The sequence below is a fragment of the Tarenaya hassleriana genome, unplaced genomic scaffold (assembly GCF_000463585.1).
Source record: "Tarenaya hassleriana unplaced genomic scaffold, ASM46358v1 Cleome2, whole genome shotgun sequence".
Lineage (NCBI taxonomy): Eukaryota > Viridiplantae > Streptophyta > Magnoliopsida > Brassicales > Cleomaceae > Tarenaya > Tarenaya hassleriana.
In genome coordinates this window covers 6477071-6487567 of record NW_010965372.1, presented here as the reverse complement: position 1 = coordinate 6487567, position 10497 = coordinate 6477071, and the positions used below count along the sequence as shown (strand labels likewise).

The window sequence follows — 10497 nt, the reverse complement described above, 5'->3', positions numbered from 1 at the left end:
ATGTCGATATTTCATCTCAATGAATTTATCATCCTTTTTTTTTTAATTTAGAAAACTCGTTCCTCTTTCAACTTTCCAAAACAATTATGCTCACTGAATTTGGATTACAAATTATATATCTAGATTATTTCTCAGTAATTTATAATAAATTGATCTAGATAACAATGACATAGACATGATTTTTATAACTATAATCGAAGAGTTCAGGCTTCTCACGCGCAGAGTGACCTTATACATACATGCATTACATATATACGCTGTACATGTCCCATCCCATGCATCATCATCCTACGTGCATATGTACATCATCAATAGGCACATTACATTTGTACATTCGTACACATACGCATGCAACATTACGGCACTAACCCCCCACCGTTATGTACCATGCATCACCATCATCGTCCACGTCATCACCATCATCATCGTCATGCCAACAAAGACTAGAGAGAAGAGAGAGAAGTCGATTATACAAAAATTTATTTTTATATAATTTTTTGGTTCTATGGTGGGAGATTATAAACCACATATATATATATGTATATATATATATATACGTTTTGCAGAGATTGCTTTGCGTGTTGGCTTTTCTTCTTTTATTGTTTCCCCTTTATATCCTGCAGATTAGCGTTTTAATCTTTAATTTAATATATTTTTTTTGTCAAATATTTTTTTTGTTTGCACTTGTTGGTAGTAACTAATATAATTTAATATATATTTACACGATTATAATTCGCATTTCGCAATTATGATTTTTTTTACTTGATATCATCTGTTTGTTCTGATTCATATAAGTCGATCCTTAGCCATTAATATTGGATCATAAGATCCAGGATTTTTTTTTAATCTTGAAAAATTTACAAGTTTTAGTGACAATGCAAATAAATAACAAAATAAAGCATGATTTTAATTTTAAAACTATCATCTAAAAACATGTTTAAACACCAGTTACACCACTAAGATTCGAATAAAATTTGATTTCAAAATTAAAGATCCTTAAATAAAATCATTCCCACCCCCAATATATTCGAAAATTATGTAATTTTGGAAAGGATCGTGCAATAACAGGATATTAACCATATTTTTTTGTAATTTAAAAGTTTATCGGTTTTTTAATCCAATTAAATTTTTAAAAAAATCAAGAAATCCGGATGAATATCCTTACCGTACAAAATACGTTGGATAGTTTTGTCCTAATCATGTAAGAACAATATCATTAGTTCGTTGTGTACCACAATGCAAAATGGGATGGGGACACGTGATGGTAAATGAACATTTTGTTTGTTATAAGAAAAAAATATTTATAGCTTTACTATCATAATGTAAATTTATCATTTTGTTATTTCATGGATACATGAGAAAAAAACCCTAAGCTTTCAGAGTTTCAAAGTTCAACCCACCTGCCGTTTCAATTTTCCCTCTTTTGAGTTCCTCTCTCCCTCTCTCTCCCTCTCTCTCTCTCTCTCTCTCTCTATCGGGAAAAAAAGTTTTCTTTTTTCAGTTTTTTTTGTTCTCTTCTCTCATAAAGAATCTCGAGATTGGCGTCCGAGACAAAAGACCCTTCTTCCCTTTGCTTCTTTAAACTTGCCTCTCTCTCTCTCTTATCTACTGCCCCTTCCTTTCCCCTCTCCCCCTCGCCATTGTTGTGCTGTTTCAGTTGAGGAAAAGGTGAAAAATAGAAAACGAAAAGCCCTAACTTTTCTCTCTTTCATCTCACCATTATCTCATGAAGTTGAGAGGAGGCTCTCTCCACCCAGAGAGCCTACCCTTGCAAATAACCCAGCAGCAACGACGTTAAGGCTTCATCCAAAAAAACACCTGATCAAAATCTAGGGATTTCTCGAAATTCAAGCCAAGCCCGTCTTTGTTTGAGTCGATATTCCATCTGGGTCACGCTTATTTCGGGGATTCTCTGTGAAAGAAGTGATTTTTTTTTATTTGACTGGGAGCTAGATATGATGGCGCACACGATGAACTTAGAGTCTCCTGAAAAAGGAATGGATTCGAGCAAGTACGTAAGGTACACGCCAGAGCAAGTGGAGGCTCTCGAGAGAGTTTACGCTCAGTGTCCGAAGCCGAGCTCTCTCCGACGACAACAGCTCATACGAGAATGTCCGATTCTCTCCAACATCGAGCCCAAACAGATCAAAGTTTGGTTTCAGAATCGCAGGTGAAAGGATAATCCAAGAAACCCAGAATCCTTTTTTTTTTTTCCAGTTTCTTTGCTACTTTTTTCTTTTTTCTTTTTAACCCTCCTGTTTGTTTTTGTTGGTATTTGGGAGAACAAGCGTACATATTCTTTTATACAATTTTTTCATCGTTCTTGAAAAACCATTTGTTGTTTATCTTCTGTTAAATTTCTGTTCTTTCTGAATTTATTCACTCTGACAGGTGTTCTTGGTATTTTTTGTACGTCTTTGATTCTTGTTTGGATCGCTAAGATCACTATGGCTTTAAATTTCCTCAGATCCATTCTCTTAATCGCCAAAGAAACAGTTGTCAAATGATTTTCTTTTGCTTACGCTTTCAAACAGTTGAAAGTTAAATTCAAAGACTGACATTTTCTGAAATTTCTTTTTTTCTTCAAAAGCCTAAAATGTTACTGCAGAATATGCCGATGACTGCCCCGTCTTTTGTTCTTTCTGTCATTTGGGAGTATTGCTAAAGCAAAAGCTTCTCTTTCCATTGTCCCGACATTCATTTACATATCATATTATTACCATCTTTTCTCTAGATTTCATGTTTTCTGTAGCATTCTAGCTTTTCACTAATAGATGATGAAATGTTGTTGTTACAACGCATATATGCATACATATGTATGATACATGGTGTGCTCATGTTCATGATGGCATCATGTTTTCTGCTGTTGATGGCATAGATGTCGAGAGAAGCAGAGGAAAGAAGCCGCTCGTCTTCAGACAGTGAACAGAAAGGTCAGTGCTATGAACAAGCTGTTGATGGAAGAGAACGACCGTTTGCAGAAACAGGTCTCGCAGTTGGTCTACGAGAATGGCTACATGAAAAACCAACTGCACACTGTAAGTTGACCTTCAGACAACAAATCCCAACACCAGTATTAGTGGGTGTATATAAAAAATTGTCTTATCTCTTTGGATCATGTTGATTTTTGACTTTGTTGTGTTAAAGTTCTTACCTTTTGAGGATTTTTTTTGATACTTTCATGATTGTAATGAAATTGTCTGAGACTTTGAGACCTGCCCTTGTCTCTGGATATGAAATGTGAGGTTTCTTTCTGTGTTGTGTAATGATGGAAATGAAATGTATGTATAGGCGTCTGGAACGACCACAGACAACAGCTGTGAGTCTGTGGTCGTAAGCGGTCAGCAACAGCAACAGCAACATCAACAGCTAAAGCAAAACCCAACTCAGCACCATCAACGTGATGCTAATAACCCAGCTGGGTCAGTCCTTTCATCTCTGTCTTCGTGCTTTTTTTTTCCGATTTCTCCTTATATTGTAACTGATGAGAAGTTTTTTTTGTAATGGTTTCAGTCTTCTCTCCATTGCAGAGGAGACCCTTGCAGAGTTCCTCTCCAAGGCTACAGGAACTGCTGTCGACTGGGTTCAGATGATTGGGATGAAGGTATAAACCGATACATAGTCAAAGTCTTCACCTTTTCTTATTTTCGCGGGAATGAGAATGAACTCGTTTTCGATTAACGGATGTAGCCTGGTCCGGATTCTATTGGCATTGTTGCCATTTCACGCAACTGCAGTGGAATAGCAGCACGTGCCTGCGGCCTCGTGAGTCTAGAACCCATGAAGGTAAATGGTTTTGTTTTGTTCTTCTCTCTTCTGGTTCAAGTGAAAACGGGGAGAATCAACAATTTCTCATTCCATTCCCAGTTCTCTGTAGGTTGCCGAAATCCTCAAAGATCGTCAATCGTGGTTTCGTGACTGTCGATGTGTCGATACTTTGAGTGTGATACCCACTGGGAATGGTGGGACTATCGAGCTTTTATACATGCAGGTTCGTTTCTTTGCCTCTATTCCCCGATTCATCCATATGATCAGATGGTTGCCGTTTATTATGACGTTTTCTTAACCACAGAACTTGTTGCTCTAATCGTTAGATGTATGCTCCAACGACTTTAGCAGCGGCTCGTGACTTCTGGACGCTGAGATACAGTACGAGTTTAGATGATGGAAGCTACGTGGTAAGTTGAATGTATGTACTGTTTTTTCTCTATCTCGGTTTTGTCTTTTACTGTCTTGGATTTTGCGTATATTCTTCGTGTGGCAATGCAGGTTTGTGAGAGATCGATGGCTCAAGCGATTGGTGGGCCGACGCCTCCCATGACATTCGTGAGAGCTGAAAGGTTGTCGAGTGGATTTCTCATCCGTCCGTGCGAAGGTGGTGGATCCATTCTCCACATCGTTGATCATGTCGATTTGGATGTAAGTGTGGATTGATCAAAACACAATCATGTCTCTCTGCACGATTTTCTCTCCGAGTTTGCGACTTTATCTCTCGGTTTTGATAGGCTTGGAGTGTTCCTGAAGTCTTGAGGCCTCTCTACGAATCTTCGAAGATTCTTGCTCAGAAAATGACCACAGCCGTAAGTTCAAATAGTGAACGGAGTCATGAATTGTACGATCTCTTCAGCGATTTTCTTAGTTCTTTGCTTTGGGTTTCAGGCTTTGAGGCATGTCAGACAAATCGCTCAGGAGACTAATGGAGAAGTTCAGTACGGCGGCGGAGGACGCCAGCCTGCGGTTTTAAGGACTTTCAGCCAGAGACTTTCCCGGTCGGTCTCTCTTTCGTTTCACCAATCTTTCAACCTCAAACTAGACGAATTTCTTATTTTCTTATCGGTTTTCCGAAACTTTCAGGGGTTTCAATGATGCTGTTAATGGATTTTCCGCTGATGGATGGTCGCCCATCGTTAGTAATGGATCGGATGATGTTACTATCATGATAAACTCATCCCCGGGCAAGTTTGTCGGTAATCAGTTCGGGAATTCTTTGTTTCCAAGCTTTGGTGAAGGCGTGCTTTGCGCCAAGGCATCTATGCTGTTGCAGGTACTCGTTGATTCCGATTTCAAGATTTGAACGGGTAGGAACCGACAAAGGAATCTGATTTATCTTTCGTTTTCACTGGTATTCTAATGTTCATCTTCGGGTTAATCTTCCTCAAGAATGTCCCACCTGCTGTACTGGTTCGGTTCCTGAGAGAACACCGCTCTGAATGGGCTGACCATGGCGTCGATGCCTACTCTGCTGCATGTCTCAGAACAAACCCGTTTTCCGTCCCATGCGCTAGAGCTTGCGGATTCCCAAGTAGCCAAGTCATTCTTCCTCTCGCTCAGACCATTGAACACGAGGAGGTAAAGAAACTCAGTACCCTCCTTTACTTGCTCGAGTTCATTCCTGTATGAAATATCGTCCTTGTGTTTCAGTTTCTTGAAGTGGTTAGGCTCGAAGGCCATGCCTTCTCGCCTGAAAACATGGGCTTGGCTCAAGATATGTATCTACTGCAGGTATTTTCATGGTTAATGCCCTAATATGTTTCAGTATCTCCCCTCTGAATTACTGCGTTTTCGCTGACTCGTTTCTTGGTTTTGATTATCCATCCAGCTTTGTAGCGGTACTGATGAAACCGCGGTTGGAGGCTGTGCCCAACTCATCTTCGCCCCTATCGATGAGTCATTTGCCGATGATGCGGCTCTGCTTCCATCCGGGTTTTGCATCATTCCGCTTGAACATAAAACAACTCCGGTAATGTGAATCCGACGAGCCACTCAAACCCAAAACATCACCTGAATAAACGACTTACGGAATCCCTTCTTTCGCTTTTGTTTTTTCACAGGATGGTCCCTTGGCAACACGGACTCTGGATTTAGCCTCGGCTCTCGAAGGCTCAACCCGAGAAGCATCGGCTGAAGCTGAGAGGAGCGGTTACAATCACAGGTCAGTCCTAACCATCGCATTCCAGTTCACATTTGACAGCCACTCAAGGGACAACGTCGCATCCATGGCACGTCAATACGTGAGGAGTGTCGTGGGTTCGATCCAGAGGGTGGCTCTGGCCATTGCTCCGAGTCTAGGATCCAATCTTGGCCCGTTTCCACTTCCCACTTCCCCCGAGGCTCTCACTCTCGTCCGCTGGATCTCCCAGAGCTACAGGTACCTAATTATCACCAATTTCCCGTAGAATATTTCCCCGTGATGCTGTTAAGTAAATCGACATCGTTATCGTAATCGCTTCTTTCAGAATCCACACGGGTTCGGATCTTTTCCTGGATGATTCACAATCCGGCGAGGCTCTGCTGAAACAACTCTGGAACCATTCCGATGCCATTTTGTGCTGCTCTTTGAAAACGAACGTAAAAAGCTCTTCCTACCGCTCGATTTTGCACGTTTTATACGATGATCGGATCATCGAGACGGTATGAATGAGGAAAAAAATTGTTCTTGCAGGCCTCTCCGGTGTTCACATTCGCAAACCAAGCCGGTCTAGACATGCTTGAAACCACGCTCGTGGCGCTTCAAGACATGATTCTGGACAAGACCCTCGACGAATCTGGTCGGAAAGCTCTTTGTTCCGAGTTCGCCAAGATCATGCAACAGGTGATTCGATAAGATCTCTTCCTGCACATTCCATAATCCATACCCTTCTTTTCCCGGAAAATCTTACTGTTTCCCGGGAAAATTTATCCTCTGTTTTTTTTTTCTCAGGGCTATGCTCATCTGCCTGGGGGAATTTGTGCGTCGAGCATGGGGAGGCCAGTTTCGTACGATCAAGCCACCGTGTGGAAGGTTTTAGACGACGATGAAGCTAACCACTGCTTGGCCTTTATGTTCGTGAATTGGTCGTTCGTCTGAAGAAAACGGCCATGGAAATGTGCCAAGAATGTAAGATAATGAAGTTAGTGTACTGTTATGCTTAAGATACTTAAAATGGAGGACTAAAATGTAATAACTCGTGACCTTTTGTAACGTAGACTATGTTATGGCAGGGTTTTGTGTGTTTTTAAATACGTTTTAGTTCACTTTCTAAAGTAGGTTTATTTATTTTTATTTGATATTTTTAAATATTTAAAATCAACTATAAGATATGTTAAAAAAAGCCAATTAAAAATCTATAATATTCTGTTTATTTTTTTTATTATAATCCCCCAAAAGTGCAATGAAAGTTTTAATATATATATATATGTGTGTGTATATGTCCTAAATTTTGCCATAGATTTAGGTGGAAATGAATGACTCATCATGGCACTGCGAATGTAATCAGAGGCTGGATTGTGATGAATCTTCTCATTAAATGATTTACATAATCATTATTTATCTATTTTTACTTATTTGAATTTGAATAGTCTAATCTTTAATAGGAAAATAGATAAGATGATGATGATGCTCCACTTTTGGAAGGGCTAATTTAATGTGAATGACATGCTTTAATTTTCTGGTAGGTTTACTGAGACAAAAAAAAAATACAGTAGTAATAATAGTTCGACTATTATTTTTGCTTTCAGAAAAACTTTATATCAAAAGAATTATTATCTAAAAAATAATTTATAAATAAAAATATTTTAAGCATTACTGTTATTATTATTTAAAAATCATTTCTTAAATTATTAAAAGAGAAATATAATTAACCGGACCCGAGACCGTTGATTCCGTTGGCAGATGGAAATAACAAAAAAAGTGAAAACAGAATAAATAAATGAAAAGCCACAAAAAATGGCTGAGTGAAAAGACAGTTGATTCTGTATTTTGTGTAAGAAAACTGCTCATTTAGTCAACATTACTGACGTCATCCATCAGACCAATATTTAAACTTTTTTTTATGAAATTTTAAATGGAATATTTATAATATATATTATGTAACAACTTATGTCAATTCACACACATCATACATGCATGAACACCATACACATGAGTACATGATAATTGTGGGGGACACAGGATACCGTGTTATAATCATAACGTGGAAAACATATATATATATATATACACATATTTTTAATAATGTGTAAACCAATGCTTACCATGGACCACCAATATCATGGATTGGGCTGGGCCCATATATATAATGGGCCTAAGGAGAAAATGTCAGTTTCCTCTCCCTTCGAAATCATGTCACAACAACAAATCATCGCCAAAGAATCGAAGGAGGGTGAGTTCAATCAGACAAAGAAGGGGATTTCGTATTTTATGAAACTACTGTTTTACAGACAGCGACCAAAAAAAGAAGACAGAGATCTGAAAGGGTTTCAAGTATCAAAAACCAATAACCCTACTCGCAAAATACTCAAGAACACTAGCGCATGATGTTCCTAATCACTGGTTAAAATCCCGGGATTTCACCTGGAAGAGGAGCCAACTCGTTCTTACTGAATTTCTCCTCGTCGTAGAACGAGGCTTGAACCACTCTTCCTCCAAAGTACCGGCCATTGAGGTCGACCAGGGCTTTAGTCGTTTCTTCGGATCTCGCAAACTGGACAAAGATTCTGACTGCTTGGTCCGAGGGGAAGTTGGGTTCCGTGATCTCGAATATGAGTACCCGAGTGACAGTCCCGTACTTTGAGCACTCAGACCCGACCTCATCTTCTAGTTCATCATCTACCTCTCCAGGACCAACCTTAAGGGCACAAGACAGAGAGACTCGAGTGAAGTGATGCGTCATTCATTTTAAGACCATCTTACAAGATCAAACATAGTTATGGCAAACACGAAGGATGATGTTCATTGTTCAGTGTTTCGAAGTAAAAGTTCAAACCGGAGTGTGAAGCTACCACTGTGGATACATGAATCAGTATTCTACAACATATATTAGTAAAGAAACAATCAAACATATGCGAAAAAGATATTAGGCACTGGACTGACATTTCTGCTATGCATCCTATTCATACTACATGATGAAATGCTTACTGTAAGGCTTGACAGCATTGATGATGCTTTTTAACAGCTCTAGCAAACACAAGGCAAAAACTAAGTTCTAAAATTACACTGCAGTTCACTAATAACATAAGATACGAGCTCCTGCTCCAGTCTCCAATCCAAGGAGCCAAATTTCATGACTATGAACATAGCTCAAAACTCAAAAGAAAGACTAATTTTCAACAGATTCCCAAGTTATCAGAGTTTGATCCAATGGCATAAACAGAGAAGAAAAAGGGCATTAAAGATCTACAGAAACTGCAGTTTCAAGTGTTTTCTATGAACATTTGAGACAATGATAGCTTTTGGGCAGAGCTTAAAACCAAGCACGGATATGCAGTGGAAGTACTGAAACACGTACCATGTTTCTAAGAAGCAAGACTCTAGTGGGTTCTCCATTGATATTGACACTCTTAACCTTCTTCTCCGTCTTGGACTCGCTCGCATTTACGATCACTCCTGCTCTACGATCCGTCTTCTTCGCCATTAATGGCGTCGTTATCCCTTGCTCCTGCTTCCCGAGCCCTTGCCCTTCCTTCCAACCCATCTTCGCCATCATTCTCTGAGCAGCCGTCATTTGCCCACCTGCTCCAACTCCCAATCCACTCGTCTCTGACTTTGCGATGTTGAATCCGTCGCTGTTCCCCGGAGGAGACGGAGATCTTCGCTTCCCACTGCTTCCACTCATGGCGGCGCGTCTCCTCCACGCTTCCTCGCCGGAGATGTTGAGCCGGGCCTCGTTGTGATCGCGCTCTCTCTCTCGTTCCCTCTCTCTCTCCTCTCTTTCTCTTCGCTCTCTCTCCTCCTCCTCCTGCCGTCTCCTCTCCAGCTCCCTCCTCATCTCGGCCTCCATAGCTTTCCTCTTCTTCTCCCTCCTGTACTCCTCGTAATCGTTCGGCCTCGCCGGATCGTACTCCTCCATCACCGTCGACGTCACACCCACCAACGCCGGCTGCGATGGCGATGGCGCCGCCGCGTCGTTCACCGGAGGAATCACCAACGGGGAGGAAGGAGGAGGCTTGGCGGGGGTTTTGGGCTTGGTCTGGGATCTTAGGACGGTCGGAGGAGCGAAAGCCGGTGGCTTACGGAGGGTGGGAGGAGCCATCTTGGTACTGCTTGACCAGATGGTGGAGTTCGTGGTGGGCTTGTCCTCATCGGACGGCGGAGGAAGGTCTCCGTACAATCCGCCGAGCATTTTGTCGTCACAGATTAGATTCCTCCCTCGTCACCTGATTTACTGCGGATCTCGGATGCAGGTTAGAGTTTCGAAATCAAGAAATTTGGAATCTGCCACGACGAATGCACGAAGGATCAGCTGAAATTAGGGTTTTTGGATGAGGAGAAAGGGAAAGTAAAAACGGTGTTCGTCGTCCGATTTTGCATTGTCTGCTGATGTGTGTTATCTTTATTTATTTTTTCCTGAAAATTTTGTCTTTTTTTTTTCTCTTATTACAATTTACAAAAATAGATCAATAAAATTCCAGAAAAAGGATTAAAACTTACAAGTAGAGAAAATAAATTATTTACCCCTTCGTAGAAATAAAAAAAAACACCTCATATAATATATAATTTATATTTGGGAGTAAATAATT

General features: G+C 40.4%; 2 protein-coding genes across 2 annotated transcripts; one reads left to right on the top strand and one right to left on the bottom strand.

The window, feature by feature from the left end:
* The first annotated feature begins 1471 nt into the window (after positions 1-1471).
* On the top strand, positions 1472-7002 carry LOC104812688 (homeobox-leucine zipper protein ATHB-14). Its single transcript, XM_010539966.2, has 18 exons — positions 1472-2170; positions 2879-3038; positions 3292-3422; positions 3514-3604; positions 3691-3786; positions 3878-3991; positions 4095-4178; positions 4270-4419; positions 4506-4580; positions 4660-4769; positions 4855-5044; positions 5161-5349; positions 5422-5502; positions 5600-5740; positions 5832-6148; positions 6237-6348; positions 6443-6592; positions 6701-7002. The coding sequence occupies exons 1-18, from the start codon at positions 1956-1958 to the stop codon at positions 6845-6847; spliced, it is 2553 nt and encodes an 850-aa protein (XP_010538268.1). The 5' UTR covers positions 1472-1955; the 3' UTR covers positions 6848-7002.
* A 1144-nt stretch (positions 7003-8146) lies between these two features.
* On the bottom strand, positions 8147-10303 carry LOC104812687 (DNA-damage-repair/toleration protein DRT111, chloroplastic). The gene is made up of 2 exons (XM_010539965.1): positions 9267-10303; positions 8147-8606 (listed from the first exon to the last, which is right to left on the bottom strand). Exons 1-2 carry the CDS (start codon positions 10098-10100, stop codon positions 8313-8315), a joined length of 1128 nt encoding a protein of 375 aa, XP_010538267.1. The 5' UTR covers positions 10101-10303; the 3' UTR covers positions 8147-8312.
* Positions 10304-10497: the final 194 nt, after the last annotated feature.

Bases quoted from the DNA above. Each gene is read 5' to 3' on its own strand.
- LOC104812688 (XM_010539966.2), top strand. From the start codon at position 1,956: ATGATGGCGCACACGATGAACTTAGAGTCTCCTGAAAAAGGAATGGAT. The intron at 3,605-3,690 runs GTATAAACCGAT...TAACGGATGTAG, and splicing joins TTCAGATGATTGGGATGAAG to CCTGGTCCGGATTCTATTGG. The intron at 3,787-3,877 runs GTAAATGGTTTT...AGTTCTCTGTAG, and splicing joins TGAGTCTAGAACCCATGAAG to GTTGCCGAAATCCTCAAAGA.
- LOC104812687 (XM_010539965.1), bottom strand. From the start codon at position 10,100: ATGCTCGGCGGATTGTACGGAGACCTTCCTCCGCCGTCCGATGAGGAC. The intron at 8,607-9,266 runs GTACGTGTTTCA...TGTGCCCTTAAG, and splicing joins TCTTGCTTCTTAGAAACATG to GTTGGTCCTGGAGAGGTAGA.